Raw genomic sequence first — 27,721 nt, forward strand, 5'->3', positions numbered from 1 at the left:
GTTACTTTAGTCTTTCTTCAGTGTACCCTCAATCCATATTCTGCACTCATTAAGCTGTTCATTCCATTCAACAGATCCTGTAATTATTCATCATTTTTAGTGATGATAGCAATATTTTTGGGAAATGTTATCATTGACATCCTTTCACTCTGCACTTTTATTCTACTCTCAAAATTATTTTATTTCAGTTGTTACTTCAATGTGTGGATCAAACAATTGTGGAGAAAGACTGCATCCTTGCCTTACACTCTTTTTTAATGTGTGCACTTCAGTCTCGGTCTTCCATTTTTATCGTTCCCTCCTGGGTTTTATGCATTGTACTGTATTACTCAGCTTTCCCTGTAACTTACACTTTTTTTTTTCAGAATTCCGAACATCTTGCACTATTTTATAATGTGATAATCTTTTTCCAGATCCACAAATTGTATGTGTGTGTCTCGCTTCCTTTATCAAGTGCAACATCAGAATGCTCTCTCTGGTGCATTCTGAAAGTCATACGGACAACCACCTCACAGTTCCTCAGTTTTCTCTTCCATTCTCCGGTACATTATTTGAGTAACTAAGGTTGATGCATGAGCTGTTAAGATGAGTGTACAATAGTTTCTGCAATTATCTGCCCTTGCAATTTTTGGAATTGTGTGGATAATATTTTTTCTGAAAGTCTTGAGGTATATCTTCAGTCTAATAGATACTAAACACCAGCTTGAATAGTTGTTCGGTTGCTGGCAGTAATTTTAGAAATTTAAAAGGAATGTGAGCAGTACCTTCAGACTTACCTTATCTCATCCTCCGAAGTTCTGCTAAACTCTTGTTTCTAAAACTGGATCCCCTGTATCTTCCATATCAACTTGAGACAGTTCCTCCCCTCATACATGCCATCAATACACTGTTTCCATCCATCTCAACAAACACGGAGGAAAGACGCAACTCCTCCTCTTGCACTATTAATGTTGATGCAATGACTTGTAATCTAATGAAAGGTTGTTTGGATTTTATGTATTCTAAACAACCATTTCCATTTTGATTTTTCCATTTTCCTGCAATCATTTCACTTTAGCTTCACTGCACTCACTATTTATTTCATTCCTAAGTGACTTATATCACTGTATTCCAGTCTTGTCCCAAACATTTTTGTCAAAATCACATTATGTGACTGGTTGAGATTGTCACACAGAGCTGCTGTGCCCAGCCCATTGCATCTACCAAGTTACACTGACTCAACTTTTGTCAATCAAACAAAGTGTTTTTTTATGTTTCTCAAGGATTCTTCGCAATTACCTTCTTTTTATCTATATTTGCCTGTCCAGCTTCTGTGATGACCTTTTTCAAGTATTCCTATTTATTATCACAGTATACATAGCCTTACAGAACATCAAATGTATCTAATCATAAATAGAACCAAGTACAAATATGAAATTGTTGGACTTTGCAACTGAGTTGCCACACTAGAGGGACAATAATATGGTGATAGGTTAGAACAGAACACAATTATTACTATGAGGCAATTGTGGTAAAAGTTGCACTTGGCAACAACTAGCCGAATTCAAAAACATCAACTTATGAGCTGAAGAGTGTAGTTTTTCTGTTCAGTAACAAACAAAAGTACTTAAGGAGAGTAATATTGACATTGGTGAATTCGGCTGTAGTCTAAGCAGAATTGGCCAATTACCTCAGGCAGAGGGGTAAGTAATGCAGCACTGTGGGCTTAAAGTATGTGAGGAGGGGTATGTTTCATTGCTTGATGAATCACTAAAATGAGAGTAGCATAGCTGTTGTTCAGCTGAAACCAACTGATTTCAAAGTGTTGACAGCTCGATCTGAAGCTTGGCCTGACGTCTAGGTTGGATTGAAAGGTGACAGTTTGGTTGTGAACTGGTGAAGCCAACAAATGTGAACACCAAATTAACCTTGTGGTAATAGACTTACCTGCAGTGTAGCCCAATGTTTATATTCAAGCCATATATAATTGGTCAATTTCATCTGAGTACCAGTCGTACTGTACTGCACTCATCTTAGTTGTTCATATTATTTGTCTTCCAGTACTGACAACTCATGGACATGCAAGACTCATGCTGATCAGTGACTGGTATAAATTTTGACACATGTAAAGGGATTTGTGTACGAGCATTGCAAAGATAGTCATTTTCAAATGCAGTACTTATTTGTAGCAAGAAATATGACATTTGGTAAACATTTGTGATGGTTTCTCATATTGCATAATGTATTTAAATGTAAGTGCAATTAATCATCCACTCACACAGACAATACAACATTTCATCAGGCAATTGGGGTTGCTGACAGTGGCAGCAATCTGGAACCCCTACTGCTGCTAGTCTATTGAATGCCATTAACATACTAATTTATGTAGATTACCAATCTGCCCGAGTTTCCACTCCAATGTCAGTATTCACTCTTGAGCAAAAAAGTTTGACCACCACTGATTTTGGACAATAACACCAACTATTATTTTATATGCCGGATAGCAGAATGGGTGGCAGAATTACACTACTACCTTTTCCTGTCTAGGGTGGGGTCCATTTTTCAGTATTTGGCAAATTTTATTATTTAATTTTGTGTCTGTGTCCCCTTCCATATGCCACAGTCATCAAGAGGATTTGGAGGAGGAAAGTCATATGCATCATGTGGTTGTGAATCATCTAAACTTTGTTTTGTGTATTATAATACTTTAAATGGTTGCTTAGTGTTGTCAGAGGCAGAATTTGCAGACCAGACCAGCATTTGCCTAAAAATCCCACCCATGCTCACCAGTTTATCGGCCCATAGTCATTAATCTGCCAAGCAGATTCGATCTGTTTGTGGATCACTTCCCTGACTTGCAGGCTAGCATGCTGCACATCACATTATATGAAGTAGTAGGCCCTGCCTCATCTGCCTATCCCCTCTGTGCTCCCACTCTAGTACTATACATGCCTCCAATGCACCTACATACTCCTTTCTTTTACTGTATTTTTCTCCCCCCTCCTTCACCTCCCCCACATCCTCACCACGTGACTGCACACTCCCAAAGGCAGCAGTAGCGTTTTCCCCTAACTCTTACTCTGCTCTCCCCCCTCCACTCATGCCTATTCTGTACCCCCTCCACCCATCACAGCCAGATTGCTAGTCTCATCAGATGCAGCTGGACCTTAGTGCCTGGAGACCATGGACATCAATGTATATTTTCTTCTTCCAAAGGATGACTTCATCCGAAAGCTAAGAATATTTCTACGACTCCTTTCTCTTGTATCTGTTTCTCTGCTGAGGTACCTTGGTGCATCTTCTATGTGCTGACAAGGGAACCTCCCCATCGCACCCCCCTCAGATTTAATTACAAGTTGGCACAGTGGATAGGCCTTGAAAAACTGGACACAGATCAATCGAGAAAACAGGAAGGAGTTGTCTGGAAGTATGAAAAAAATAAGCAAAATATACAAACTGAGTAGTCTATGCATATTATATGCTACATAAAGGACAGCTTGAGAGCACGAGCGCCGTGGTCCCATGGTTAGCGTGAGCAGCTGCAGTACAAGAGGTCCTTGGTTCAAGTCTTCCCTCGACTGAAAATTTTAATTTTTTATTTTCAGACAATTATTATCTGTCCGTCCGTCAGTCGGATGCGATCACTTTTTTGGGACTGATTATCACATCCACAAGAAAACCTAAATCGTGCGAGGTAGAAGAATCTTTTTACCCATTCGCCAAGTGTACACGTTAGGCGGGTCGACAACATATGCCGTCACCAGTGTCGTATAGAATATATCAGACGTGTTTTCCTGTTGGGGAATCGGTTGACCTATGGCCTTGCGATCAAACTTTTTCGGTTCCCATTGGATAGGCACGTCCTTTCGTCTACTAATCGCACGGTTTAGTGATACGGTCGCAAAACACAGGCACTAAACTTATTACAGTGAACAGAGACGTCAATGAACGAACGGACAAATAATAATTGTCTGAAAATAAAAAAATTAAAATTTACACTCGAGGGAAGACTTGATCCAAGGACCTCTTACACTGCAGTTGCTCATGCTAACCACGGGACCACGGCGCTCATGAGATTACTTTCTCAGAGATGTTGTATATCATATGCATAGACCACTCAGTTTGTGTATTTTGCTTATTTTTTTCATACTTCCACACAACTTCTTCCTGTTTTCTCGATTGATCTGTGTTCAGTTTTTCAAGGCCTATCCACTGTGCCAACTACATCTGAGGGGGGTGCGATGGGGAGGTTCCCTTGTGAGTAGCAGTCTATGAAGATTCAAGTGAAGTTGTGTTTCAAAACAGTATCAAAGAACAGTGTAGCTTTGGAAGTGCAGGTGAAACATTTGTCCTAAATAGTAAACACAATCGTGCTGTATCATGTATTTTGGTCTGAACAAATTTCACGTTTAATTGAAGTAATTTTGTTACAGGCTATTATACTGTAGAGATTGTATTTTTACCATATGCCAGATTCAAGTGAAGTTGTGGTTCAAAACAGTATCAAAGAACTCTGCCAATTTTAATGTTTCTGTGGTAATTTTTCTGTAAAAGGGGCTATTAAAAAAAAGTAGTTATTTTATTTTTCATAAGTGCTCCATGTTATGTGTTATTTAAATTACTTAAAGTTTAAAATTGAAGTTAATGATTACACAGCTTTATGTTGGTGGTCCGTAACAAATTGCAAAGTTTAGGAAGGGGGCATAAAACTACTGAACAGCCCTGGATGCAGGGCATCTGTTACCCCATCGGGAAGGATGTCCGTATAAGGAATTTGGTCATACATCTTGGGTGGGTGGGTGTGGAGAATTTCAACCACAGCATGGTATTCTCAGGGTGGTGTAGTTCTGCCATTCATTCTACTGTCAATTATCAGATAGTTTTCAGTACAACAGTGGTGACTGTGTGAATGTTTTGGAGGGCATATGGGGAGTTTTGGGCACCAAGCCAAAGCAAGAAAAGACGTGCAGTGGTTACAGGGACATGGAATGGCAGTTTTGAAGGTATCCTGTATGTCACATAGTGGGCCAGATGCAACTGGCTTTCCCATGCATGTGTAAATTTGACCCACCTCTAGAACCTGCAGCTCTGCACATTTAAGGACATCTGCACTGTCCTTTCACATGGGACAGCCTGAATAACCACCTTTTGCAGTGCGAACTGCTGCAAGATGTGGAGGAAGAGTGTCAATAAAGGTCTGGAACATACCAATATGGATGTGGAATCGTGCTGACTCCAGTGCTGTGGCCAACTACACTAGGTTTCTTGGTTCAGCATCCATGGTATGAAGAGCCTGATTGAGGTGGTCCCACAGATTCTCAATTGGGTTCGAAGCTGGGAAGTACAGTAAACTCCTCTTGGCACTCTCTGAACCACACATGTACACTGTGAGCTGTGCGACATGCTACATTGTCCTGCATGTAGATGCCATCTGCTGAAGAAAAACTGCATGTTGGTGTGGTCATGGTCACCAAGGATAGATACATACTTCCGTTGATCAATTGTGCCTTCCAGTATAATGAGATCACTCAGAGAATGCCCTCCAACCTGCACTTTTATGATAATTGTTACAAAGTGTTTGTTTTCAGGCACTTTACACTGTACACATTGATGGCCTTCTGCCCGGTGGAGCATAAAACATGATTAATCTGAAAATGCCACGTGTCACCACTCAATGGACATCCAGTTGCAGTACTGGTGTGCAAATTCCAGTCTTTGTTGCCAATGAACAGCAGTCTGTATGGGTGTATGAACGAGGCAAATGATGTGGAGCCCATACACACCAATGTTGACAGAACAGTCATTGAGAAAACACTGTTGGCGGCCCCTTGGTTCGCCTGAGCGGTCAGTTTCTCAACAGTTGCACGTCTACTAGCCCATATACACCTCTGTAGCAGCCGTTCATACTTGTTCTCTGTGGCCTATGCTGCACCACAGTTGCCTCAGAAGTTTTGGATAGCACTATTTTGCCATGCATAGTACACTTTAAATACGGCATCATGCCAACAGTTCACAAACTTAGCCATTTCGGAAATGCTTCCACCCTTGGGCAGAAAGACAATAATCATGCCGTTTTGGGCGTCAGATAAATCGCTCTGTGTCCACGTTACAACAGTGACTGCACTGTTTTCCGTGTGCCCCTGACACACTGTATAGCACTTCTAGTGCTGCCACCTGTGTGTGGTTATTGCACATTGATGTTGAACATAGGCAGTGGTCACATTAACGTGACTGGACTGTGTAAGTCCTGATAGTCAGTGGATTAAACTTGTGATGAGAATTCTGTGACAGCTGGTTCAGACTCAATATTTTTAACTTGGTTGACATGGCTTCAAAATCTGACAGCATTTTATTCAGTCATGCCAACATAAAAGACATCGGGACATTTGCCTGAAGTAATGTAAATTGGTGACCCATTGAAACACTGAATGGAGATTTGAATCTCATAACTGAAAGAGTCTAGTCTGATCGCAAGAAGGGAGGAACAAGGTAGAACAATTTCCACATAGCAACTTGGTCTCCTAATCACACTAACTCTTAAAAACTGTGATTCTGATATTTCTTGTCTTAATTATACAACAGTAAATACAGCTGCCAAGAAAACATACTTTATTTAATCTTTGCTTCAAATTTAACAAAAGTATAACAGTCATAACAAAATATTAAATCAGCAGACTTAATATGTATACAGAAACTGTATGTTCACCACAATGGTAAACATAGAAAGTATATCATTCTATTATTCCTATAGCACAAAGTTTTCAACATCTTGCTATACTTCAAACAGTACCAGAATCTTAATCCACATGACATTATCTGTCATTACAGTTTATGACAGCAGCAGTTTACAACAATTCACTATGACACACTATACAAGACTGATGAAAGACATTGTATTATCACAATTCAAGGTGGGTAAAAGCAAACTACTAGAGCATGGAGTACATAAGAACAATGTTTAAGGGGAAAAACAATCCATTTGCTTGGCTGTTACTTGCTGATCAATTATTTTCTCAAGTACAATAAAAAAATACATCTCTTTAAATTACCAAGTACACTTAAAAGTTAAAATGACTATTTAAGACACAAGTTTACATCTTATTGTTTTGTTCATATTACTGTCCATTCCAAAGTTACCATCTAAAATTGTAAGCCAGCGTAAACTGCGTCAATACAGCGTATATTTGTACAATGCTTTGAAATTAACAACATTGCTGATGGGAAATTTATGCATTCCCAGAAATATACAATCACACAAAACTAAGCATATTTTGTGTCCCTTCGAAAACGGTATTGATATCTGAAATACCAGACTAGGGCAACAGCTTTCAGCAAGACCAGTCATACAGAAGGCAAGTATGAAATACTGAAAGTGAAGCCCTCTTCTAAAACAATTTTCTGAACAAAGCTGTTATTAAAAAACTACAATCGAGCAGATGATTACACCAAAGCTCTAAACACATTTAGTTACTCTTTGTTCATATTTTTCTATGGTTAAAATAAGTCACTCTTATATGTCTTGCTGTGGTATGACCTTACATCATTATTCTTAAAAGCTAGTCCCTGCATGCAGGGCAGACATTAGGGCAGGAGACTGTGGGCAGTAATACTTTGACCAGCATAAGTAAAGATATTTACCACACACAATAAAGACTTATCAGATCTGTGTGCTGAAGCGTGGCCTTGGGAGATCACCAAACACATCACTCTCTCCGTGTACACTTTTTGCCAGAGCTCTGATGGAAGCAGCAATATCCACAGGATCTTGAGGGTAATGCTGCAAAAGAACAAAGGCATCACAGCTACTCTGATGCCATTTGACTTAACTACTAATCTTTTTTGTCTAATAATAATAATAATAATAATAATAATAATAAACAGCCTCTACCTAATAAGACACTCACTGTGAATTCTTGAGATGAGTACTAAAAATACAAGGATGTAATAAAAATATGGTTTCTCACAAATGATACCCACAAATATTCAAGAACTGTCTTGTCTAGCCTAGATTTCTTGATAGAAGCCCATAGTACTGAGAGTAAACATAAAAAAGAAACAGGTCTGTAAACCCAAAAACCGTCTTCTGATGGTTATGGTAATGACAGTTAAGCACTTTTTATAAAAATTACTGAAAAACTGAATTAGAATAAATTTATAACTAAAACAGCATCAGCTTCCCCTTCAAAAAGTAAAATCTATCTGCCAGCTTCCAAACAAACTTTGTAGAAGTCAGAAATACAGAAGATGCTGTCACTTTAATTGTTATTTCGCAATGCCGCTGGAACTGGCTGGATATAATGAATTCCAACTGAAAAGCATGCACCTGGGACTGGCAACACACATTTAACCTACTCTGGAGTATAACAGTTTCATATACTGAAACAACCGCATGCCCCACAACAGCCCGATGTCTTAAGGATGCCTTCTCAGATAGACACTTTTTTTCTGTATGATCCATCAAGAGACAACATTACTTCTACCATACTGTATTCTTCTCACCCTCTGACAAATTACACCCCATCACTTGGCAACTACCTTTAATTTACATGTTTAATATTTTCAAGACATCAATTGTATGCCCCTCCCCTCTTCAGAGGGAATGATTGCAAATTTTTAACTTACCACATCCTCTTCAAATTCACCACTGTGCCTCTGAGTGGGCACATATGCAGGCACATTGACTGGAAGTGATTTAGCTAAGTGGCTGCTAGAGCTTCTGCCACGTGGAATGTGTATTCCTTCATCATGGCTTCCTGATTCTGTAAAAAATAAACATGGGTTTCGATAAAAAACAACTTGGATATCACCCTGAACAAGTAACATCTTATGTGTTTTCCAACTGACAATCTCTCTACCAATGAACTGGCAACAATGCACAATATGTCATAAACTCTGTCAGCACCTCTGTATAAATTTTTGTAAACCCTGATACAACGTATTGCGTAGCACACGTGTGGTGTGTCTAAACTAAGAGCTAAGCCCTGGGCTCACATTTCCAATAAGAGTGTCAGCGAAGCCAGCTGCTTTCAAATACACATCTTATGGTATGCCTCACATGTTCTTGTGAGATAGGAACATCTGGAGATAATGACCATCTCTGTAGCTGAATGGACAGTGTTGCTACCTTCAGTGCAGGAGTATCTGGTTTTGTTTCCCAGTACCACTTCAGGATTTTTTCTGACATACGGATGCCTGGAACAGGGCCCACTCAGCCTCATGAGGCCAAATGAGGAGCTGCTTGAATAAAGAAACTGTGGTACCATCAGGATTTATCTACTGGTAATAACGACTGGAGGGATTTGCGACATGCTGATCACATGTCCCACCATCATAGATCATTCTTTGCACTGCCTTGTAGGCAGTAGTTAGCCAGTCAGAATAGACCTCAAGATTAATTCCTGAGTGGTGTTTACATCTAGGAACATCTCTGTGAAATCCACCAAGTTCGCACCTGTTGCCACAATTTTCCAAGGAGATTGTATTTCGTTTATGTGCAGACTAACCAATGAATAAAAATGTGTGCCAAGGACAGATGTCAAACCCAGGTCTCCTCGTAACTAGATGTACACACACTAACCGCTACACCACCTCGGCACATTGGCTATGGACTATGCTAGCACATTTCCCGTCTCAATCCAAATTCACGTTCACACCTTGGCCCACTTGGCATTCCCTCCAAAACTCAAACAGCAATGCAGAGGCTCTCCAAGTGTCCCAATAAAATCTTCTCAATCTACAAGCTGTATCATTTCAATTTAAATGCTTAATCTTTTGATAGCTGCTGCTGCCGCCATCATCACCAGGAGTTGAAATCCCTGCCTTCCAGGGCTGGCATGGTGTTCTGGTTATACAAACGTGATAGCAGCATCTGGAACCTTACAGAGAGGGCCAGAGTGTCACAGGTGTGGAAGACAAATTGGGCAGCTCCGTCCCACCATGGGATTGTGTGAGGTCATATGACGCAAGTGGCCAGTGCCACGTTTGAAACTGCCACTCCTGTGTCCTTACAATTGTCATGCCTATGTCTTTGCTTTCACTCAATGTCCAAAGCCCACCTCATGCCCTACTAAGTGTGTACCCCTGATCACTGTCAAAATTGTTGCTGTTTATTCTAATTTTGGCTGCTCCCTTGATAACAGAATCCCAGTCTGTGTTTGGGCCAAAATTCTCATTTTTTCAAATTGTATTTTATGCTCGATTTCTACACAATATTCAGCCATGGCTAACTAGAATAAACAGCAACAATTTTAATAGAGACCAGGGTTACAAACTTAGTAGGGCATGGGGTTGGGCTTTGGACATGGAGCAAAAGCAAAGACATAGTCTTTACACTTACAAGGATGCTGGATCGACAATTTCAAATGTGGCGCCAGCCAGCCACGATGTCACTCAGTTTTGTGACAGGATGGAGCCATTAGAAGCTGCCCAACTCACCTTCCATGAATGCAGAACTCCAGCCATCTCTAGAATGTTCCAGATGCTGCCATTACATTTATATAAGCAAAGCACTATGCCAGGCCCCAGAAATCATTGATTTCAACTTCTGATGGCGGTGATGATGGCAAAGACAGCTATCGAAAACTCTAGTGTTTTATTTGAAATGACACGGCTCGTAAACTGAGAAGATTTTGCTGAAGCATGCCGCTGTGAAACACTCCGAGGATGATCTCCAACTACTGGAATAGCACCTCAGCACTGAACGAATGGGCCTCGGCATTGAGCGAAATGGGGATCCTGCCTGGGACCCAGGCACAGATGCTTTTAATAAAATGAAACTATATGGTACCAGGGACCTTTTCAAGTCCCAAACATCTACAATGGGTTCAAATCCCACCTTGGTACAAATTTTCATTTGTTGCTTCAATCTGGATATATACATCACAGATGTCTGAGACTTGGAAAGGTCTCTGGAACCATATAGTTTCATTTGAGACTGTATTTTCTTGGAATTTTTCAGTTGAGATACATTGTTTGCAGTGTGCATCAATATAAAAAGCCCACATTTGCAACACTGATCATTACGTGAAAAATGAAACGTCTCTACCACTCTATTATCAATAAAAAAAGCACATGCAGATGTCGGGCTTTGATGTTTTGTCAGCCTAACAATTTCTTTTGTTAACTCCATGTACATAGTTTCTAACAGTTTAGCATCTCAGTAACGAATTTGGTGTAGCATAGCCTTGGATACTTGTAGAAATTCCACCTCAAGCTAAGTAATTTGCAAGTGACAGTTTGCATAACTTTTTTCATTTACATATCAATTTGTGCTACCTGAATGCAATGACTACAACTCATCATGTGTATTCATGCAGCCTTTCCTAAGTCCATGACACAAATTAATCAAAATGAATGTTTTTGAGAGATTTTGAAACTCTTGCCTTTTATCTTGATCACAAAGATCAACACTCATCCTGAATAAAGGGTTGGAAGCAAACATGGAGGATATTATGAAGATAAAAATATGAGCCAACCGACATATGCTGATATATGAAAAGCTGGCAAGTCATAGGGGTTTATCTGGAAACATCTCATCATATAATGTAATGGTTCAAAAAGTTTGATGTAAAAGCCTTTTTAGTGAAATAACTGTTCCAGGTGGAACAGTTTTACTATGTTCCCCCATACAAAAGGCCAAGTGTTTCAAGTCATATAACAAAAACCAGCCTGGGAAAGAAACTGAAAAGGTAACATTTTCCCCCCAAATGTGATGAGTCAATTACCAAAATTCTATGATTCCTTTTGTATGGAAGTAAGGATGTTGCTCTGTCATTGCAAAACACTTTTAATCAACAGTAATTAACCCAAAAGGAAGACCTTTGCATCTAATGTGTCAGTACAAGAAGCTCAGTGTAATGCATCCACAAATACAGCACAAAATGAGAACATCCACTTGAAGATGTAAAAATTGAAAGTCTCAAAAGAGAAGTGGTCTCTTCAAACAGGAAAATACAATGTCAGATGTACAGCATTTGGCTTTTTATTCTCATCATACATTCACTCAATCAATACTGTTTTCCACTTCTCATGGGACTGTTGCACCTCCACCGATTTCTCTAATCCAACTTCATATTCTACATAATCATTAAGTTTTTCTTTCGTCATGTTTCATCTTGTTCTCAAGCTACCCTTTTACAACTAAAGGTAATTCATGGTACGTCCATGGATTTCTCATTGTAATTAGTAAAAATGAAGGCAAGTAAAATCTTCAAGAGTGTTATGAGCGATTCATTTAGGAAGTACGAGGTTTCTTTGACATACAGGAAGGATCTTGGCACTCCAGTGCCACTGAAACAGTCTGCAGAATCAAAACCAACAAGACAATACCGCTTTTGTAATTTTATGTAGAGTTGCCAATGAAGCAACTTTCATTCTGTTTTCTATGTTGTCACATGTACACATTACTTGTGTGATTGTCACCATAATGCAGGCTGTTCCATCTAGATCGTACTGCACTGGCTGAGTGCAAGCAAGCAGGGCTGGCCAAGATTGGCTCACACATCTGCAGAATACATACAATACAGCATTTTGATCTCGTTGTTGTTGTTGTGGTCTTCAGTCCTGAGACTGGTTTGATGCAGCTCTCCATGCTACTCTATCCTGTGCAAGCTTTTTCATCTCCCAGTACCTACTGCAACCTACATCCTTCTGAATCTGCTTAGTGTATTCATCTCTTGGTCTCCCTCTACGATTTTTACCCTCCACGGTGCCCTCCAATACTAAATTGGTGATCCCTTGATGCCTCAGAACATGTCCTGCCAACCGATCCCTTCTTCTGGTCAAGTTGTGCCACAAACTTCTCTTCTCCCCAATCCTATTCAATACTTCCTCATTAGTTATGTGATCTACTCATCTAATCTTCAGCATTCTTCTGTAGCACCACATTTCGAAAGCTTCTATTCTCTTCTTGTCCAAACTATTTATCGTCCATGTTTCACTTCCATACATGGCTACACTCCATACGAATACTTTCAGAAATGACTTCCTGACACTTAAATCAATACTGGATGTTAACAAATTTCTCTTCTTCAGAAACGCTTTCCTTGCCATTGCCAGCCTACATTTTATATCCTCTCTACTTCGACCATCATCAGTTATTTTGCTCCCCAAATAGCAAAACTCCTTTACTACTTTAAGTGCCTCATTTCCTAATCTAATTCCCTCAGCATCACCCGACTTAATTAAACTACATTCCATTATCCTTGTTTTGCTTTTGTTGATGTTCATCTTATATCCTCCTTTCAAGACACTGTCCATTCCATTCAACTGCTCCTCCAAGTCCTTTGCTGTCTCTGACAGAATTACAATGTCATCGGCGAACCTCAAAGTTTTTATTTCTTCTCCATGAATTTTAATACCTACTCCGAATTTTTCTTTTGTTTCCTTTACTGCTTGCTCAATATACAGATTGAACAACATCGGGAAGAGGCTACAACCCTGTCTTACTCCCTTCCCAACCACTGCTTCCCTTTCATGTCCCTCGACTCTTATAACTGCCTTCTGGTTTATGTACAAATTGTAAATAGCCTTTCGCTCCCTGTATTTTACCCCTGCCACCTTTAGAATTTGAAAGAGAGTATTCCAGTCAACATTGTCAAAAGCTTTCTCTAAGTCTACAAATGCTAGAAACGTAGGTTTGCCTTTCCTTAATCTTTCTTCTAAGATAAGTCGTAAGGTCAGTATTGCCTCACGTGTTCCAGTGTTTCTACGGAATCCAAACTGATCTTCCCCGAGGTTGGCTTCTACTAGTTTTTCCATTCGTCTGTAAAGAATTCGTGTTAGTATTTTGCAGCTGTGACTTATTAAGCTGATAGTTCGGTAATTTTCACATCTGTCAACACCTGCTTTCTTTGGGATTGGAATTATTATATTCTTCTTGAAGTCTGAGGGTATTTCGCCTGTTTCATACATCTTGCTCACCAAATGGTAGAGTTTTGTCAGGACTGGCTCTCCCACGGCTGTCAGTAGTTCCAATGGAATATTGTCTACTCCGGGGGCCTTGTTTCGACTCAGGTCTTTCAGTGCTCTGTCAAACTCTTCACGCAGTATCGTATCTCCCATTTCATCTTCATCTACATCCTCTTCCATTTCCATAATATTGTCCTCAAGTACATCGATACTCCTTCCACCTTTCTGCTTTGCCTTCTTTGCTTAGAACTGGGTTTCCATCTGAGCTCTTGATATTCATACAAGTCGTTCTCTTATCTCCAAAGGACTCTCTAATTTTCCTGTAGGCGGTATCTATCTTACCCCTAGTGAGATAGGCCTCTACATCCTTACATTTGTCCTCTAGCCATCCCTGCTTAGCCATTTTGCACTTCCTGTCGATCTCATTTTTGAGACGTTTGTATTCCTTTTTGCCTGTTTCACTTACTGCATTTTTATATTTTCTCCTTTCATCAATTAAATTCAATATTTCTTCTGTTCCCCCCCCATGAACCATGGACCTTGCCGTTGGTGGGGAGGCTTGCGTGCCTCAGCGATACAGATAGCCGTACCGTAGGTGCAACCACAACGGTGGGGTATCTGTTGAGAGGCCAGACAAACGTGTGGTTCCTGAAGAGGGGCAGCAGCCTTTTCAGTAGTTGCAAGGGCAACAGTCTGGATGATTGACTGATCTGGCCTTGTAACAATAACCAAAACGGCCTTGCTGTGCTGGTACTGCGAACGGCTGAAAGCAAGGGGAAACTACAGCCGTAATTTTTCCCGAGGGCATGCAGCTTTACTGTATGATTACATGATGATGGCGTCCTCTTGGGTAAAATATTCCGGAGGTAAAATAGTCCCCCATTCGGATCTCCGGGCGGGGACTACTCAAGAGGATGTCGTTATCAGGAGAAAGAAAACTGGCGTTCTACGGATCGGAGCGTGGAATGTCAGATCCCTTAATCGGGCAGGTAGGTTAGAAAATTTAAAAAGGGAAATGGATAGGTTGAAGTTAGATATAGTGGGAATTAGTGAAGTTCGGTGGCAGGAGGAACAAGACTTCTGGTCAGGTGACTACAGGGTTATAAACACAAAATCAAATAGGGGTAATGCAGGAGTAGGTTTAATAATGAATAGGAAAATAGGAATGCGGGTAAGCTACTACAAACAGCATAGTGAACGCATTATTGTGGCCAAGATAGATACGAAGCCCACACCTACTACAGTAGTACAAGTTTATATGCCAACTAGCTCTGCAGATGACGAAGAAATTGAAGAAATGTATGATGAAATAAAAGAAATTATTCAGATTGTGAAGGGAGACGAAAATTTAATAGTCATGGGTGACTGGAATTCGAGTGTAGGAAAAGGGAGAGAAGGAAACATAGTAGGTGAATATGGATTGGGGGACAGAAATGAAAGAGGAAGCCGCCTTGTAGAATTTTGCACAGAGCACAACATAATCATAACTAACACTTGGTTTAAGAATCATGAAAGAAGGTTGTATACATGGAAGAACCCTGGAGACACTAAAAGGTATCAGATAGATTATATAATGGTAAGACAGAGATTTAGGAACCAGGTTTTAAATTGTAAGACATTTCCAGGGGCAGATGTGGACTCTGACCACAATCTATTGGTTATGACCTGTAGATTAAAACTGAAGAAACTGCAAAAAGGTGGGAATTTAAGGAGATGGGACCTGGATAAACTAAAAGAACCAGAGGTTGTACAGAGATTCAGGGAGAGCATAAGGGAGCAATTGACAGGAATGGGGGAAATAAATACAGTAGAAGAAGAATGGGTAGCTTTGAGGGATGAAGTAGTGAAGGCAGCAGAGGATCAAGTAGGTAAAAAGACGAGGGCTAGTAGAAATCCTTGGGTAACAGAAGAAATATTGAATTTAATTGATGAAAGGAGAAAATATAAAAATGCAGTAAGTGAAACAGGCAAAAAGGAATACAAACGGCTCAAAAATGAGATCGACAGGAAGTGCAAAATGGCTAAGCAGGGATGGCTAGAGGACAAATGTAAGGATGTAGAGGCCTATCTCACTAGGGGTAAGATAGATACCGCCTACAGGAAAATTAAAGAGACCTTTGGAGATAAGAGAACGACTTGTATGAATATCAAGAGCTCAGATGGAAACCCAGTTCTAAGCAAAGAAGGGAAAGCAGAAAGGTGGAAGGAGTATATAGAGGGTCTATACAAGGGCGATGTACTTGAGGACAATATTATGGAAATGGAAGAGGATGTAGATGAAGATGAAATGGGAGATATGATACTGCGTGAAGAGTTTGACAGAGCACTGAAAGACCTGAGTCGAAACAAGGCCCCCGGAGTAGACAATATTCCATTGGAACTACTGACGGCCGTGGGAGAGCCAGTCCTGACAAAACTCTACCATCTGGTGAGCAAGATGTATGAAACAGGCGAAATACCCTCAGACTTCAAGAAGAATATAATAATTCCAATCCCAAAGAAAGCAGGTGTTGACAGATGTGAAAATTACCGAACTATCAGCTTAATAAGTCACAGCTGCAAAATACTAACACGAATTCTTTACAGACGAATGGAAAAACTAGTAGAAGCCAACCTCGGGGAAGATCAGTTTGGATTCCGTAGAAACACCGGAACACGTGAGGCAATACTGACCTTACGACTTATCTTAGAAGAAAGATTAAGGAAAGGCAAACCTACGTTTCTAGCATTTGTAGACTTAGAGAAAGCTTTTGACAATGTTGACTGGAATACTCTCTTTCAAATTCTAAAGGTGGCAGGGGTAAAATACAGGGAGCGAAAGGCTATTTACAATTTGTACAGAAACCAGATGGCAGTTATAAGAGTCGAGGGACATGAAAGGGAAGCAGTGGTTGGGAAGGGAGTAAGACAGGGTTGTAGCCTCTCCCCGATGTTGTTCAATCTGTATATTGAGCAAGCAGTAAAGGAAACAAAAGAAAAATTCGGAGTAGGTATTAAAATTCATGGAGAAGAAATAAAAACTTTGAGGTTCGCCGATGACATTGTAATTCTGTCAGAGACAGCAAAGGACTTGGAAGAGCAGTTGAATGGAATGGACAGTGTCTTGAAAGGAGGATATAAGATGAACATCAACAAAAGCAAAACAAGGATAATGGAATGTAGTCTAATTAAGTCGGGTGATGCTGAGGGAATTAGATTAGGAAATGAGGCACTTAAAGTAGTAAAGGAGTTTTGCTATTTGGGGAGCAAAATAACTGATGATGGTCGAAGTAGAGAGGATATAAAATGTAGGCTGGCAATGGCAAGGAAAGCGTTTCTGAAGAAGAGAAATTTGTTAACATCCAGTATTGATTTAAGTGTCAGGAAGTCATTTCTGAAAGTATTCGTATGGAGTGTAGCCATGTATGGAAGTGAAACATGGACGATAAATAGTTTGGACAAGAAGAGAATAGAAGCTTTCGAAATGTGGTGCTACAGAAGAATGCTGAAGATTAGATGGGTAGATCACATAACTAATGAGGAAGTATTGAATAGGATTGGGGAGAAGAGAAGTTTGTGGCACAACTTGTCCAGAAGAAGGGATCGGTTGGTAGGACATGTTCTGAGGCATCAAGGGATCACCAATTTAGTATTGGAGGGCAGCGTGGAGGGTAAAAATCGTAGAGGGAGACCAAGAGATGAATACACTAAGCAGATTCAGAAGGATGTAGGTTGCAGTAGGTACTGGGAGATGAAAAAGCTTGCACAGGATAGAGTAGCATGGAGAGCTGCATCAAACCAGTCTCAGGACTGAAGACCACAACAACACATTTCTTCTGTTACCCAAGGATTTCTACTAGCCCTCGTCTTTTTACCTACTTGATCCTCTGCTGCCTTCACTACTTCATCCCTCAAAGCTACCCATTCTTCTTCTACTGTATTTATTTCCCCCATTCCTGTCAATTGCTCCCTTATGCTCTCCCTGAATCTCTGTACAACCACTGGTTCTTTTAGTTTATCCAGGTCCCATCTCCTTAAATTCCCACCTTTTTGCAGTTTCTTCAGTTTTAATCTACAGGTCATAACCAACAGATTGTGGTCAGAGTCCACATCTGCCCCTGGAAATGTCTTACAATTTAAAACCTGGTTCCTAAATCTCTGTCTTACCATTATATAATCTATCTGATACCTTTTAGTATCTCCAGGGTTCTTCCATGTGTACAACCTTCTTTCATGATTCTTAAACCAAGTGTTAGTTATGATTATGTTGTACTCTGTGCAAAATTCTACCAGGCGGCTTCCTCTTTCATTTCTGTCCCCCAATCCATATTCACCTACTATGTTTCCTTCTCTCCCTTTTCCTACACTCGAATTCCAGTCACCCATGACTATTAAATTTTCGTCTCCCTTCACTACCTGAATAATTTCTTTTATTTCATCATACATTTCTTCAATTTCTTCATCATCTGCAGAGCTAGTTGGCATATAAACTTGTACTACTGTAGTAGGTGTGGGCTTCGTATCTATCTTGGCCACAATAATGCGTTCACTATGCTGTTTGTAGTAGCTTACCCGCATTCCTATTTTCCTATTCATCATTAAACCTACTCCTGCATTATCCCTATTTGATTTTGTGTTTATAACCCTGTAGTCACCTGACCAGAAGTCTTGTTCCTCCTGCCACCGAACTTCACTAATTCCCACTATATCTAACTTCAACTTATCCATTTCCCTTTTTAAATTTTCTAACCTACCTGCCCGATTAAGGGATCTGACATTCCACGCTCCGATCCGTAGAACGCCAGTTTTCTTTCTCCTGATAACGACATCCTCTTGAGTAGTCCCCGCCCGGAGAACCGAATGGGGGACTATTTTACCTCCGGAATATTTTACCCAAGAGGACGCCATCATCATGTAATCATATAGTAAAGCTGCATGCCCTCGGGAAAAATTACGGCTGTAGTTTCCCCTTGCTTTCAGCCGTTCGTAGTACCAGCACAGCAAGGCCGTTTTGGTTATTGTTACAAGGCCAGATCAGTCAATCATCCAGACTGTTGCCCTTGCAACTACTGAAAAGGCTGCTGCCGCTCTTCAGGAAACACACGTTTGTCTGGCCTCTCAACAGATACCCCTCCGTTGTGGTTGCACCTACGGTACGGCTATCTGTATCGCTGAGGCACGCAAGCCTCCCCACCAACGGCAAGGTCCATGGTTCATGGGGGGGGGGGGGGGGATTTTGATCTCCTCCATTTATAACTCATACTGCCACTGTTTGGCTATTTGTGTATTTTTTTGTGCAAGTGTTTTATTTCTTTCTGGCCTGCCTCTACAGTACCGGACCAATTTAAGAGGAGGACTCACTTCTTTGGTAGTGTTTCAAACCTAAAAGCTATGGATGCCATAGACACCATGTATAATCAACAACTCATTCTGTCTGTAATGCTTGCCTGTATTTCTCATTTCTAGATCTAGGGCAACTAGAAACCAAAATAAAGACAATATGCTATTGTGTAAGTCAGAGAACTATGGACAATTGCAAAATGGCAAACAAAAATGCATATAACTATATTTTGGAATTGGCTGTTGGCAACATCAGTGACATACAAAGAAGGTGGTATATAGATCACTGATCTCCTGCTCTGGCTTTTCTTTAATTTAAGGTGAACAACTTGAACCAATGTTTGAGTGGCTATTCTAATTTTAGAACACTGGGGTTTTGAAAAATACATTTTCACTGGAAAATATTCGAGTATGTATAGCAGAAACTGATCACACTGATTACTGATCTTCAGAATCCAAGAATAGCATCTCATTTCCTGTAGAAACATTACATAACTCATTTAGAAAGACCTATAAAGTCAACAGTACCCTGCAATATACTGTACTACAATCTATCTAAATGTTATACAAAATAGCTACATACAAGTCATTACACATAGTGAATTACTGCTATGTTAACTATCCCATGTCTCATGAAAGCTTGAAGATGACAGTAACTGAAGCTAACAAGTATCTCACAATTAGTCATATACGATGCATTGATCACATTAAAATGAAGACAGAGCTGCAAATATTCACGTGGCATGTTCAGAAGTTCCTAATGACCATCATAAACATTAAATGTTCACATCTAAAATGCATGTGCTGAACCAGGATATGTCATTCAACTGGAGTAAAACATGAAAATGATGAGTGCTGTTGACAAAAGTTCCCTACCATTATCTGAAGTCATAAGTAAATTATGCCACACTTCCAAGATACATAGATGGAGATTTTGTAGATATAAAGAAAACGTAAAAATCAATCAGGGAAGTTTTCTTCCATAAATAAAGTTCATCAATATTTCAATAGTGAATGTGTAGGTAATACAATTTAACATTACGTCATCCTAGCCAGTAACAAACTCCCAACATCTGTAGTGACACCCAGAAAATCATTGTTTGGATGGCAAAACTCCTTCCATGAAATCATCCTAACAGGGTCAATCAAGATCTGCGTGTCACACTGATGAGGAGTTCATTTGTGACAGAGAAGCAGCTCAGATGGGTCAAGGATTGGTGAACATAGCTTACACTTAAAACATTTGGATAGGCCTAGAATAAACACGCTGAACAAATAGAACAATTACACAAACAGTCGCATAATAACCGTTTTGTGCAATAACCATCACCATTTAAGCACAAGAATACTAGTACCTCTCACACTCTCCTTGGAGTCTTAAGGCAACTGGGCATGCCAGCTGAAATTTGGAGGTTGATGCAAAAAGCCATAATACTAAAAAATGCGTGGGTTCTCAGAGAATGGGAAGTGGAGACTAAAGAAAAAATATTGTGCCTTAGTTTTCAGTAACTCTTAGCTTACTTTCAATTGGAAGTTTACCACTGTAAGTGAAACTATAATAAATGCATAGCAATAGGCAGATGAATGGAATAAACAACATAGGAAATTCATGAAGAGATTTTGGGAATTTAAGATTGGGGAAGGGGAGGATGCACCCCCCCCCCCCACCACCAACACCCATTCACAAGTTTAAAAGCACTCTTAAATTGGTAAAACACCTCAGTAATGATGATGATGATGATGATAATAATAATAATAATAATGATAATAAAATACTGTCACACACCATCAGTATCTGTTTCATCCTCAGACTGAAGTATTTCTCCAGGGCTGGTATCATCCATGCCATCCAAATCGAAAAGACCTTCAGAATCAAAAGAGCCTCCATTTCCATTACCAGGCATGCTACGAGTGGAAATATGAGCATGCACCTTTGTAGGCTGGTGCCTATCAGTCTTTGAATTTGAATTCTGAAACAAACACGAATAAATATGAGATATATAGAAGATGAAATATTTTAATATTTTACTACGAAGATTTGGTGACTAACAGATAATTACTGTCAGTACATTTTAGAAGTAACAGTGCAGAGGAAACTACTACTCTCTCTTTGTTTGTTTGTTTTTTTTTAATAATACAATTTTTATGTTCATGACACTTGGTACTGTTTAAATTTGGTAACTCTGTTTAGAAAATTTGTAGCCAGCCTGTATGTAGAAATTTTCTTTTACTTAGTCTCAAGCTGTATCAAAGAAAACTTAAGAAATCATAGTGTTGATGACTTTTTTTTCAAACAATTCAGATACATTGCATCTATGAAATCTCTATACCTTGGAAGAGACAGTCAGAACACTTCAGCCAGAACCTTTCTTTCCCTGATCACTAAAAGCCAAACTGGCTGGAACAATGGTAGCTCTACTTTAAACTAAGCAGCAACACAGTTCCTTATTATCATTAGATGGAAATATTATGTATAACTCAAGAATATTGTACTACAGAACAAATGAACTGCTTACAGTTTGCACAAGTGGATTGTGCCTGTTAGCCTGGCGACCGTCTACACGCGATGAAGGCTGTTTCAGAGCGACACGAGGGCCCTGCAGTGATCCACCCGACAGACCTCCAGCCTGAATAGAGGAAGGCACAACAGCACTGTGTGGTGCTGATGGTGTCTTACTGATAGGCTCTGCAGACTCCTTCTGTATTTGAAGTGTCATCTCATGCTCCTGTGAAACTTCCATTAGCAGCCTTAAACAAAATAAGTGCTCTCAGTGGCCATATTCCACTACTATTTATACTTTAGTGATCAAAACACACGAGAATACATAATCACTATAAGTCTCTCTGCAGATTCATCACTGTTCACATAACAGACCATACACTAAAAGCAGCATGTAAGTTAGCCCGCAGCTACTTAATCACACAAAAAATATATGTTAATAATAAAGTCAAGCCAGTCTAGTGACCAACAGTTAGCAACTTTCATTACATTACTTCACTATTAGTCACAAGTCTGTGTCACTTTTCTGAGAAATGAGCTTTAATAATTCTCTCAATATTCATATATTGTGAATAGTTAGAACAGTTTATCTACTTATACAAACTGATATCACATAAAATTCTATTTGCTGACACTGTACAGCAAACTGTGGCTAAAGAAACAAATTTCAACTGGTACAGAAGTTCATCTTTTCTCACCAGCTACAGAACATCTGCGTAAAAATAACTCATTCCTTGCCAACACACCCACATATGAACACAAACCAAATGTCAGCAGTTTTCTGCTCCTTTTGAGAGAATGTACACACACTGAGATGTAACATACCACTTCAGAGAAGTTGTGTGTTGCCCAATGCTTGTAGTACTGACACAAAGATGATCGTGAAACTTACAGTTAAATTTGATTGGACACGCATATTGTGTGGAGAATTCTTACTGCTTATTCATGTTAATGACCGTGATATACACAGCATTTCTGCAAGGAGGAGGTGGTGCTGGCAGCTTGGTCACGCTTTGCAGCACCTGCTGGTTTGGCAATCACTCCATGCAGCCGCACTCCTGCTTCAGAAACAAATTGCACTCCACGGAATAGCACACACCATGAAAATGGATTATGTCATGAGAAGAAAGAAGAGTTAGATCAGCTCTAGAGTCTCCTCTGAAGTCTGGTAGAGAGCTGACTATTAACCGTCTATCAATTTGCAACACTTGATGTAATTAACAAATCACACTGGCAGACAGTTGTATATATAGTGTGTTTTAAAGTTGTATAAATATATGCACATTCTTCAGAGAGTGACTTCTGTAGTTCGGTAGCTTATTGGAATTAGATAAGCATGATTTCCATCTCAAGCACAGGCAAACTGCATGGGAGATAAAGTCAACAAAAGCAAGAAAGAAATATCACGAGGGGAGAGATACTCTGGATAAACAAGTCAGTAGCTTGAGATCTGTACACTACAGCCTCGGAATTATTACATGAACACCCCCCCCCCCCCCCTCCGAGTATCTGCCAAACACAGTAAGGAAAATACTGACACACAGCCTACACATAAAATAGCAAATCACATAACAATGTATAATTAAAAATTCAAGGCACCATATCTCTGGTAGCTAAGATTTGAAGCGAATGCATAAAGAGATTCAGCACACACAATAACTTCAGCATCATGTAAATGTATACACTGACATCTGCTGTAATGCAGCAGGGATCGTCTGTTTTTCATGTAATACTCAGAGAACACACAGAGAGGGGAGCGAGGGGGTATATATGTTCCTGATGTATGTTTGCATTCTGAATATTTAGTTTATTGTCATTTGTTTTTGTAATGATATTTCTTAATTTCATGATTTAAACAAATAATTTGGCCTAACTCTTGCAGTAGAAGAAACTGGTAAAAAAGACACAATTTTTCGATGTATTCAGTTAATTTAATGAGTTAAGTTTTAATTGTATTTTCTGAATATTTCACTTTAAACAAATTAACTGTGGAATAAATATTAAACAATTAGGCCATGTGTAAAAACAGTGACAGTGTCTGCTCCATACAGACCTGATTATTCTTCAAGAACTGTGAACTTTGTGGTTATGTTTTTACTGCTCATAGATGTTCAACAGAAAACTATTGTAGCAGTATGTGAAGTTTCTCCTGAAAACTATTAATGAGGCTCATGGAAAGTTTAAACAATAGTGCACTGGCCATACATATATAACTGTGTATTGTTGGGGGGTTGTGTAAACAGTGCAAGTAAAAGACCATGCAATGCAGCTATGCATATGTCTGCTACATTATTTACAGTAGTCAGTGTCCAAAACACAAATCCCAATTTTCAGCCAGTGTAGTGATCAACACCGAGGACAAACAAATGAAATAAATAAAACAGGCAGAACCGCTACACATTATGTTGCCTCCGCCTCTGTATTCATTGGATGTGGCCCCCTGCGACTTTTTTACTCCCCGTGGGTGAAGAGAACCATGAAAGGACATCATTTTGCCATCACTTATGAGATAAAAACAGAATCGCTGAAGAAGCTGAACACTGTAACAAAATATGAGTTCTAGAGTGCTTTCAAGACTGGAAAAAGAGTTGGCACAAGATATTATATATGAGGAGGATTATTGTGAAAGGGGGCAAAGTAGATGGTGGTGATGATGAATAAATAAAAACGCAAAAATTCCTGGTACTTTTGATGACACCTCATACTTATCCTGTATAGATTTTGCTAGGTACATTTTTATACAGACAACTGTACTGCATTTACTGTGTGTTTCTACACAAGAAAGTGTCTGATGATGTTTTATTATGTGTGTTCTAGGCAACTACTGAAGAAGGGATAGGATGACAGAACAGGCGATGCTTGGCACTGATCACACTTAGCAAAAAAGGGTGAGTAGATATGAGCAGTATGTCTTCCCAAACATTTTTTTTAACTTTTGCTTGCCCCACTCATTTTCTCCATTTCTACATGCCCTATCCTCTACTCTCTTCCTATGTCAATCTATCCATGCAACCACTCTGTGGCATCATATATCTGAATTATATACAGACAAATACTATCACTTTGTGGCCTGGAAATTCTCTATAATGGAGATTTATTATCTGCCCTATATTGCTCTAAAAAGTGTATTAATGAAACTGTCCTATATGGCTCTAAAAAGTTTCATTAATAAACTGCCCTCATATCTGCTGCAAGAACAATGACAGCATTAAAAGGAATTGAGTTTCACTGTTGACACCATGACTATCAATAGCAATTATTCATCCACAGTAAAAGTTGACACCACTAGTCACTTCTTTGATTAGCTCTATCCTCATTCCCAAGTGATTATATGAGACAAAATATTCAGTAGTATAGCCTATTGTGCTGGTTATCTTCGAATGTTTGTGCGCATTTACAGTAGAGCCTCAAATCAGTGAACTCACTTTTAAGTAATTCTCCCATTTAATGAATATTTCTGTCGCTCCCAGTGAAACTCCCATAAAAACAATGTTACTGCTTTCCATTTTTAACAAACCCCACCTTAACAAAAACTCCACTTTTAAGGAATCAAGATGAAACATTCTGCCTATTAAAATCCAAGTTTTGCGCAATTCTTAACATGTCCAAGTGAGTTTCTAATTTATTTCAGTTTCACATAGGTCATATTTCGCGATGGCAGTAAATGGAAATAGATTCTTTCTGTCAACACACTTCTAGATTATAGTCTTTTGGTCAGTAGCTAATTCCTTGGTAGTGATATTGGGAAATGCAATGAACCAATCGAAAAGCTGTTTCCCTCCTTTCTACAATGTGGCCTTGTTCATGTGATCTTACATCACAATCACTGAGTGTACGATGCATAAGCTGAGACATATAGTTGTTTATTGTTCAATTTACCAGAAAATTTTATTTTTAGAGTTATAGTCTGCAAATACACAGAGCTAACAGTTCAACAAAAGCAGATGATCATCCATGATGTCAAAGACAATCATAACACAAAAAGTTCCATAGGGCAGGAAAGTATGATCTGGTGCTTTTTTTTCCATTGTGTAGCATACTCAAAAACAACAGACAGCTGGATGGATCATTTTAAAAGACTTCATAATCTTTCATTTCAATGCGTAAGTGGTGAAAGTATGGCTGTAGATGTACAAAACGTAAACTATTGGAAGACCATTACTTTGCCACAATGAGTACAGAGTTATGAGCCCAGAGATATTTTCACAACACAAATGAAACTGGCATCTTTTATAATTTACTTCCTGCAAAAATATATTCTGTTAAGGGATAAAAATGTCTCAGAGGTAAAAGCAAAGAATGACAGTTACTGTGTGTAAATCGTGATGCAAGTGAAAAGTTGTCCCCTCTAATAATGGGAAAATTTTAAACTCCTAGGTTTTCCACAAACATCAAAGCGTCTCCTTGTTCTTAAGCATACAACAGTAGCAACTGGATGATGTCAGAAATCTCCATAAGATTCTTCAGACAGGTGCAGCAGGGAGGAAAATAGTACTTATTACTGACTGATGACATTTACAACCCAAGAAAACATCATTTCTGAAGAATGTAAATATTGTATTCCTTCCTCCAAACTGCACAAGCCATCTGCAGCCTCTGGACTTGGACATAATACATACTATTAAAGCCAAACTCAAAGTAGCAGCTGTGCAGAAGTCAACTGCAGTCCTTCAAAAGACAGGAGCAACGAGACTCAACATTCTACAGGCTATGCGTATGTTTGTTGCTACCAGGAATTGTGTAGGATAACAGACTGTGTTAAACTGTTCTGCAAAGGCTGGTTGTGGTTGGTTGGTCGATTTCGGGGAGGGGACCAAACAGCAAGGTCATTGGCCCCATTGCACAGGGAAGGATGTGTAAGGAAATCTGCTGTGATCTTTCAAAGGAACCATCCCGGCATATCTCTGAAGTGATCTATGGAAATCTCAGAAAACTAAATCAGGATGGACAGATGCGAGTTTGAACCGTCATCCTGTCAAATGCGAGTGAAGTGTGCTAACAACTGTGCCACCTCACTTGATGCTGGTTGTGGTACATTAGCTGCTGTTGAAGATGACCTTTTTCAATAGAATAGAATGGAATAGAATCATGTATGTTCCTGAAAATGTGACATTCCAGGGCTTTGTTTCTTGTCACGATGATGCCCCAACTCCACACTTGAGATGAATGCAAGTGGGATGTGTGAAGTACTTGTGAAAAAACACTGTGAGATAGGAAGTAGTTGTGACAACAAAAACAAAAAAAGAAAAAGAAGAAGAAGAAGAAGAAGAAGAGATTATTGCAACAAGTTTCGTAACTGCTGTACAAGGAATTAATACTGTCAGTAGCTAATTTTCTTCTTTTAATGTAGACAATTCAATTCAAACTAATATCAATCAACTGGGGCAACATCATCCACGACAACCCCTTCCTAACAACAGTCTATATAAGAATAGGGCTGGTTCTCCAAAAATCTTGAGAAGTAGCGTACCAGACCCAACTTGAAATTGGCTGGATAAAGAACACAGCACAAGCAGTAAAGTTTAACAACAGTAAGAATGAATTTACGTACTGGGAGCCAGTGGCAATTGGCATAAGAACCAAAAATCAATGTTACAAAATGTTGTTCTGTATGGAAAGTACTGAACAAGCAAACTGCATCATCTTAATTATCTCTGTTAAGGTCTCAGAGGTTGGCACATGTTAACCTACAAAACTTGATGGAATTGGCCGACTGCAGTTTGATTCAAAATTTAAAATAAAATGCTTTACACAAATATGCTACAAACCACCATACAGTGCATGGCAGAGGGTACCTTGTACCACTATTGGTCATTTCCTCTCCTGTTCCACTCACAAATAGAGCAAGGGAAAAATGACTGACTGTATGCCAGTCTTAATTTCTCTAAGCTTATCTTCATGGTCCTTAGGCAAAATGTATACTGACAGCAGTAGAATCACTCTGCAGTCACCCTCAAATGCCAGTTCTCTAAATTTTTTCAACAGCGCTCCTCGAAAAGAAGGTCGTCTTCCCTA

At 39.4% G+C, this 27,721-nt stretch overlaps 1 protein-coding gene across 1 annotated transcript in view; it reads right to left on the minus strand.

Annotated features, from left to right (window-relative positions):
* Positions 1-6,592: 6,592 nt before the first annotated feature.
* Positions 6,593-27,721, minus strand: part of LOC126412464 (uncharacterized) — a 41,683-nt gene continuing 20,554 nt past the window's right edge. The window contains exons 5-8 of the mRNA XM_050082076.1: positions 21,723-21,954; positions 20,993-21,176; positions 8,602-8,738; positions 6,593-7,756 (exon numbers count right to left, since the gene is read on the minus strand). Of these exons, the coding sequence (XP_049938033.1) occupies positions 7,637-7,756; positions 8,602-8,738; positions 20,993-21,176; positions 21,723-21,954 (673 nt within the window). The 3' untranslated portion in view covers positions 6,593-7,636. The remainder of the gene's footprint in view (positions 7,757-8,601; positions 8,739-20,992; positions 21,177-21,722; positions 21,955-27,721) is intronic.

This window comes from Schistocerca serialis, chromosome 7 (genome assembly GCF_023864345.2).
Source record: "Schistocerca serialis cubense isolate TAMUIC-IGC-003099 chromosome 7, iqSchSeri2.2, whole genome shotgun sequence".
In the NCBI taxonomy this organism is placed as follows: Eukaryota; Metazoa; Arthropoda; class Insecta; order Orthoptera; family Acrididae; genus Schistocerca; species Schistocerca serialis.